Source organism: Mastomys coucha, unplaced genomic scaffold (genome assembly GCF_008632895.1).
Source record: "Mastomys coucha isolate ucsf_1 unplaced genomic scaffold, UCSF_Mcou_1 pScaffold22, whole genome shotgun sequence".
NCBI classification, from domain to species: domain Eukaryota; kingdom Metazoa; phylum Chordata; class Mammalia; order Rodentia; family Muridae; genus Mastomys; species Mastomys coucha.
This window is the reverse complement of record NW_022196905.1, coordinates 90,222,238-90,229,818: the sequence shown is the minus strand read 5'-3', so window position 1 is coordinate 90,229,818 and position 7,581 is coordinate 90,222,238. Positions and strand designations below refer to the sequence as shown.

Sequence of the window (7,581 nt, the reverse complement as noted above, 5' to 3'; positions counted from 1 at the left end):
TGGAAGAGGAGAGGAGACAGCACAGACACCTAGCATGTGTATAAGGGAAAGTGGACATGATAAAATGAGGTAAGACTTGAAGATGCAATAGTACTTGTGAGGGGAACAGGGAAGATCCTGATTTTTCTGGTGTATGAAGTTGGTAAGGAACTGTGTTTGGTAGAGATGAGAGTACAGAGTCAAGTTGCGATACTGTTGTTGAGAGTCATAAATTGTTAGGAAACTGGATTCCACTGTCAGAGTAATTTTTACAAGCAGTTTTATACCTGAAAAAGTGAAACATAATTGGAGAGTGTAGGAAGCATGAATACATGGAATAATATTAGACTAACTCCACTGAAAACTGAGAAGCTGACCTGGGACAGGGCCAGTCCAGAAAGCACTGGAGAAGGGATATAACTATATGACTCTTTCTTCCAGTGTGTCAGTCTATTCCTGAGCTGGTTTGTGAAGCCCCAAGTTCATACAAGAGAAGGCATTTATCAAAGTAGATTCCGACTCCTGGCATATTGTGGTGTTCTGGACGCTCCCTCAAAGCAGATTCAGTGCCCTGGCTTGTAGGGATGTTCTAGATGCTTTGACTGTAGATGCTACATTTGCACATCTGGATTTGTGCTTCAGGACTAGGACACCCCTCTCACCTAGAAAGCTGCCAGTGACAGCTCCCAGCTGAGTTCCTGATAACTGTGGCTAGCCAAAGCATGTTTCCTACCAGAGCTTGTGCCCCTAGTTGAGAGGCCGTCCAAATTTGATGACTTTTCTATGAATAAACACAGAACCCAGGCCCCTGCCTCTCTCCTCTGTTCGGGACAACTATAAATGATCATTTCAGCTCCAGAGTTGCTTTTGAGGATGGCTGAGGTTTCCTGTGCAATTATGCCCTGCTTGGGACCGTTTCTCTATTCTTCCTCTCATAGGTTCCTCTCCTGAGAGTACGCTCCAATTCGCATGTGGTCTTAGTTTCATGTCTCTTTCTAGGAACCTGGGTTTTAAGCATCTAGTCCCAAATGCAGATGTTGATAACTTTCTTATAATGTAGACTGAAATCCTAAGTGGTCTTATACACAGAGAATATAATTTACAGCTGATTACACCTCCCCAAACCATTCACAGGAACTTGTTCAGACATAGGGGAAATTTAGCTCTTTTATGACCATGCCTGATAAAAGCTGAAATAGGCTTTCTCACCTGTAGGCACTGGAGATTTATTTTCTTCCTCTGAATCACTCTAGATACCACACACTGAATCACTTCCGATGTGATGTGTGTATGAATCACTTCTAGTACTCAACATCTCAGAGTCACGTCCATCACTGAGGCGGCCAGGCAAAGAAGCTTGCTTGTAGGTAATACAGTTGTTTTTTTTTTTTTTTAATTAGACCTAAAAGACGTTTTTAAATGTTTGCCTTTATGTTACTCATTTGCTTGTTTACTTATTATTTGTTGGTAAAGGTACATAAAATAAATTAATTTCTGTGCAAATTTCTTGAGATTAGGGTGTATAGCATTCTAACTTATTTTTAAATTATGTGTATATGTGTGTGTTTGTGTGTAAGTATTATACATACAGGTTGCTTACAGATGCCAGAAGAGGGCTTTGCACACCCTGGAGCTGAGTATAGGAAGTCATGAGCCTCCAGACATAGGTGCTGGGAAGTGAAATCTGGTCCTCTGCCTAGAGTGCATGCTCTTAGCCACTGGACAGCTTAGAATTTTAGCTTAGAATGTTGTAAGACACATCATAGGTATCAACAAACATCTGTTCACAAAGATTAGTTCATAAATAATGATATAAAATGGAGCACGAGTGTCTGTCGTCATCTCTTCCTTTTTCCTTCCTGTCCTCCCCCTACTTCAAATTCCCGAAACTCTCCGTCCTTTTCCCATTCTTACAGGGAAGGAAACTTGGTTTGAAACTTTGTGCTCACCCAAGCCCTTAGTCCCCTTAGGGATGGAAAAGGGAAGTGGTGCTGTTGTCCCAGCTCAACACGGCCCAGAGAGAATTCCAAGCGTATTCTGGCTCTCATCACCTTCATTATTGCTTGTGAAAAGCATGGTCAGCAGCAGTATTTGCCAGGGACACTCCCAAGGAGGGACTGACCTAGTTTTAGCTTTAGCCCATGTCCTTGGACTTCCCACAGTAAGCAGAGAATCAGGACAGCTGGTTGCCCTAATGACCAAAAACCAGTAAATAGTTTTTACACAAACATGATTTGGTTGACTATTGATCTCTTGTCAAGTCCTAGCTTGTGGTCAGTCTTGCCTGAGCAAGCTAGTGAAATACAAGACTTCTAGAACTATGCCGAATTCATCACCTACACAAGCCAACAAAGAACCATGAGTGCCTGCAGTGGTTTAGTATATCAGTTCCTTCTATTGGCCTTGTGATCCAGGAAGTGCTGAGTGTGAGTACAGAGAGTGTATTTTGCTATAATTTGGGTGTAAGAAAAGACATCAAAATCCACAAGATGAGCAAGAATGAGTCAAGAAACCAGGGGCAAAAGGAGCCAATTATCAAGAGTTCCAAGTAGCTCAGATTTATCTCCTCCACTACTTAGCCTTTTCAAGGTGAAATCCTTGATAGGGATTCAAGGGATTCAGAGAGAATGTGACAAGATAGGTGTGATTTTCCCTTGCTTTTTCTTGGTTGGAAGAGATGCAAATTAAAAGTATAGTGACATGACGGGTGGTGGTAATGCACACCTTTATTCCCAGCGCTTGGGAGGCAGAGGCAGGTGGATTTCTGAGTTCGAGGCCAGCCTGGTCTACAGAGTGAGTACCAGGACAGCCAGGACTACACAGGGAAACCCTGTCTCGAAAAACAAAACAAAACACCAAAAACAACAACAACAACAACAACAACAACAGCAACAACAACAAAAAAGTACAGTGACAGGTGTGGGATAACCTCCCTTTAAGTTGTTGATCACGAGTGTCCCAAACCTAAATTAATACAGGTTATTACCATTACTCTTGGTTGCCTACCAGAAGTCAATACCCTTTTGCTGTAGACAGCACACAGTTTGGACACAGGACTTTGAGGAATCCATCTGGAATTGACCTGTAGTCTCCCTGAAGTCTAGCTCTTATAGTCTTAGAATGATTATGTGAGCTGCCAAGAGAGAAAAGCAAACAATAGTCCCGCCTACCAGTGAAGCCTGCAAGCCACAAGAATGGCTAGCATGGTTCGATATGTTCATTTCTACAATAATGGTACAAATGGTATAGGATGATAACCATTTTCTGATTGGGTTTAAGGCCCACTCCAAAGAAACATACCTGATACTGTAAGTCTGGCCAAAAACCCATGGCTGTGGTGCTCCACAGGCCACACGAACGAACCTACTATAAGGCCAATAAAAGGACATCAAAGCAAATGGCCCTCAGAATTCATGTCTCTCTCTACTCGTAGATCAGCGCGACTCTTAGACCTCATAGCCACAAATGGTCAAATTGAAGAGAATAAATGCCTGTGGATTGTTCAGCCACAAATGGGGACATATAAATCACAAGCCTTCCTTAAAGTTCTGGGGCATCAGAGCACAGCACTGCCCTTTGGGTATGACAGGATTGCTGCACGCATGAATACACAGTCGCTGATGTTGTCACACAAGACCCGCAGAAGATCAAGCCAGTCAACATGCTAGCAGGGAGTGGGGAACGTCTATGAGAAACCCACCCTGGAGCTATGCACAGTAGAAGGCTTCTGAGTGGGGCTGGAGTTTTCTTTAAGGATATGTGTCCTTTGTAGGTTAAACCTACTCCGGTGGATGGTCCCCACGTGGACCAGGAGTATATGGACTGCTGAAATTGGAGTCTATGGGTTCTTGAAAAAAGGAAAAAGGGACAGGAAGTTAAGGGATATATGTAGGGAGGTGAGAGTTGATGTCAGAGGAGTTTGAGGGAGTTGGGAGTGGTGTGAAAATATATATGATCAATACTTGTCACATGAAACTCTCAGAATTAATGAAAAATGGGAAAATTTCAAGAAAGAAAGAGAGAAGAAGAAAAGAGGAAGTCCCCCTTCTTAAACACTAAGGCCTGCATCACTAGGTCGGTGTGTGATGGATGGGGGGTGCGGAGGGATGAGGCATAAGGCCATCACTATCCACCAGACAGCTGGTCTTGAGTTTCTACACCACGCGGAGGGCCGTTCCAGCACAGCTGGAGAAAACAGGCCGGGCTAGCTTGTGGGAGAGCTGGGTATGTTTAGTATCTAGAGGACGTTTGTTTTTCAGAACTCCTCTCTCCCTTCCGAAATCTGGCAGGCGTTAGTCATCCGCCGCTCAGCACGAACCCATAAGTGTGCTTGTGTGGCTCGGCGGGCTTCCTCCCGGCGCCCCGCCCTCGGGTTGGCACGAGCACACTCGTCAGCTCTCACCCCTCCAGGCCCGGGGTGCCTCGAGTCCTGCCGCTCCCGCTCCCCGGGGCGCTCAACATCCCAGGCTGCAGAGGCTCGCCCCAAGGCGCGGCGCCAGGTTCGGGGCAGGGAAGAAAGTTGTAAAGTGCGACGAGGAGTTGGGCGGTCCGAGGAAGAGAGGCGGAAGAGGAGGACTGGGCTGAGTTCCCGCAGCGATCCAGGGGTCCTCCGGCGCCTGTCCCGCAGCTCACCACGGCAGCTGGACGCCAGCCTCTCTGCTCCCGGGTGGGCGGCGGAGACTCGGCGGGAGGCCTCGAGGAACTTGTCCTGAGAGCTGTCGCCGCGGGCCTCATTGTCTGCGGCAACTCTCCGGAATCCGGAGTGGGAGGACTGGACTCTGTCCGCTGGGATTTGCCCAGAGTTCCGGCGGCAACTGTAGCGGCCGCGGAGACTCTCTTTGTCCTCCCAGGACCTCGCTGTCTCTCCTCGGTGGCAGCTGTTGGGTGGCTCTGAGCTTGGAGCGGGCGTCCCAGCCCCTCTCAGCTTGCCCCGGGGTGAATCCCCGGTGACTCCGCCTCTTTTGCATCTCTGCTCCGTGAAGCTGGGAGCCCAGATCCCGGAGCCCAAGGGGCTGTGACCTGGAGGGAGCTGCCGGGCCCGGGCCACAGGATGGTTGCGGGTCGGTCCCGGGCGCGCAGCCCTGGGAGCTGGCTGTTCCCTGGCCTGTGGCTGTTGACTGTGGGCGGTCCGGGGTCGTTTCTGCAAGCCCAGGAGCAGCCCTCTTGCAAAAAAGCCTTCGATTTGTACTTCGTCCTGGACAAGTGAGTGAAGGAAGACTGTGGAGTCAGGGTCTCCTAGGAGGGAGGGCAACGCTGGGTCAGCTAGGACTGAAGTTGAGATGTGTTTGGGTTCTGGGGAAGGCAATGGGAACTCTCCCTAGCGTGCATGTGGCTGATTCCTTTCAAAAGCAAGCTCATTAGCTGTTCAGGAATAGAGGCGGTGAGACTCCAAGGCTAGTTGGTTCTCCAGAGGAGAGGCGTCCGCTTTTTGTCCTGGAGACTCTTGGGAAATGGAAGTGTGGCCACCTGCAGCTTGTTTCATCCCAGAAACTTTTGTGCCTCTTTGGCCTCTTTATCACCATCCTCTAGACCCCTGCAGACATTCTAAAGTTTGCCCAATTTTGTCCTGATCACAGTGCTTTCGTGGGAGCCAAGGGAAAAAAAAGGCTTAATATACCCAATGTGGTTTGCATTTCCTGAGAAATGAGGGCTTGTGTTTTTATTTTGAAAAGCCAGGTCTCACTCTAAACTGTTAACAAGCAAGTTGCCCCCAAAGAAGTGTGCCCTTCCTGGTTTCCTTAATTCAGCCCACACACTAAAGTTTCAGCTCTGAACGTGAACATGCACTCCACTCTGAAGATGGGAGCCAGTCTCCTGCCCCAGGAGCCCCTGCAGCCCCCGTCATGTGCCTTGTAGAACCCAAGAAATGATTTTGCCATTAAGGACCATGTTTTGTCAAATATATCAATTTTCTTTCTGATCAGTTTATCTTCCTTTTCAGGTCTGGCAGTGTAGCAAATAACTGGATTGAAATTTATAATTTTGTCCACCAGCTGACAGAGAGATTTGTGAGGTATGTCTCCCCATTGCACCCTTCTCAGCATTGGAGAGGAAACAAACAGCCGGGTTTCTGCTCTGAAACCCTTTGCAAAGAAAATCTTTTCTGAAATCAAAATGTTGAATTTTAAACATCTTAAGGTGGCCCTTTCACACATGGTGTTTGGTCGAGTCTTTCAGTTAACTCTTGGAAGTTCATTTTATCTGGCTCCCAGGAACTTGGCCCAGGTTGTGAGTGAGCATCTTCAAATACAGCTCTTACTGTCTTTTCCTTTCCGAGGTTTGTCTGTTTGGAGTTGTGTTTTCTCATAATTTACCGCATTAAAAAAAAATACATTTTATTCTAATAGTATCCATACTATATTTTCGAGTTCACATACTTGGCTCTGTAAACGTCCACATTTAAGAGTGTCGGAAAACTATAAATGAACATGTGTTAATAACCCACTAGCTGAAAAAACACGTGTGTGTGTGTGTGTGTGTGTGTGTGTGTGTGTGTGTGGTGTGCATTTAAAGAAATGAGTTGTGTTTCACAATGTGTGGGTGTGTGGCTGGTTTAAAATGTAACCATTCTATATATGCAGGAGGCTTCACTAGCAAACACTGGTTTTTTTTTTCTTCTCCACTATAAAAAGCATGGCTGCTGGTAAATCCAGCTTACTCTCTTATTTAGAAGTAACCAGAAATTAGTGGCATTCCCTATTTAAAAATAACCCTTAGATGCCATGCTTTTTTGTGGCTCCCCCCCCCTTTTTTTTTGATGCCAGGAACAAATGTAAGTTTATCAGGATAATGGGAAGGACATGAATAGGAGCTGTGTCATTAAATATTGCCTCCTTCAGTCTTGTGAGCCCAAATGTTTTCTGTAAAACAGGCTTGGATGATCAAAACATTTTGAAAGTCATGTTGCAAGTAACTTCAAACAATCTGTAGAGGCCTAGGCAATCCCCGCTTTGGTTATTGGCAGCCATAAAGCTATCCCTATAAAAATGTATGCCTGTTGGTGTTCAATCATCAGTCTCTTGCTTCAGGAGCCAAAGATAGCGCTCTGGTTCCTGGACAGGGTCTGAGGCAAAACCATCTAAGCAAGGAAAATAAATAAGAGCTTAGATCTATAACTGTCAAAGCCAGATAGACAGTTGTTTATAAGTTTCTGATTCAATCACTGAATGTGCTGGGAATGTCATACAGTGTTACTCAGAAGCCATGGATTATTTCAATGTCACATCTGAAGAAAATGAGGCTCTTATCTGGTTTGCAAGTTTGGATTTCTATAGCATATACTGTTCTCTGGCTCAAGTGTAGTTGCTCAGTCACTAATTATATGTTGTGGGAAATGAATAAAAGATGGCTGCAGTCATGCACAGTGCACCCAGGATCTAGGGGCTTTGGAGAGAACTTTGACCTTTCAGCTTGTGTCTTAGTTTCACTCTGCAGTTTCAGACCTGAGCAACATTAGCATATGATTTTCTAAAAACAACCACATTTCGGTGACATTAGTGCCCGAGTCCTAGAAGACAGATTGAGATGCCAAATCAAAAAGTGATTTCTCAATGCTCAAAGTATTAAGAAATGTACTTATTAAATAGTAAGAAGTTTAAGTAT

The 7,581-nt window shown here is 45.7% G+C and overlaps 1 protein-coding gene across 1 annotated transcript in view; it reads left to right on the top strand.

Moving 5' to 3' along the window:
- The first annotated feature begins 4,449 nt into the window (after positions 1–4,449).
- The window catches only part of Antxr2 (ANTXR cell adhesion molecule 2), a 125,986-nt gene continuing 122,854 nt past the window's right edge, over positions 4,450–7,581 (top strand). The window contains exons 1-2 of the mRNA XM_031336899.1: positions 4,450–5,181; positions 5,921–5,992. Of these exons, the coding sequence (XP_031192759.1) occupies positions 5,030–5,181; positions 5,921–5,992 (224 nt within the window). The 5' untranslated portion in view covers positions 4,450–5,029. The remainder of the gene's footprint in view (positions 5,182–5,920; positions 5,993–7,581) is intronic.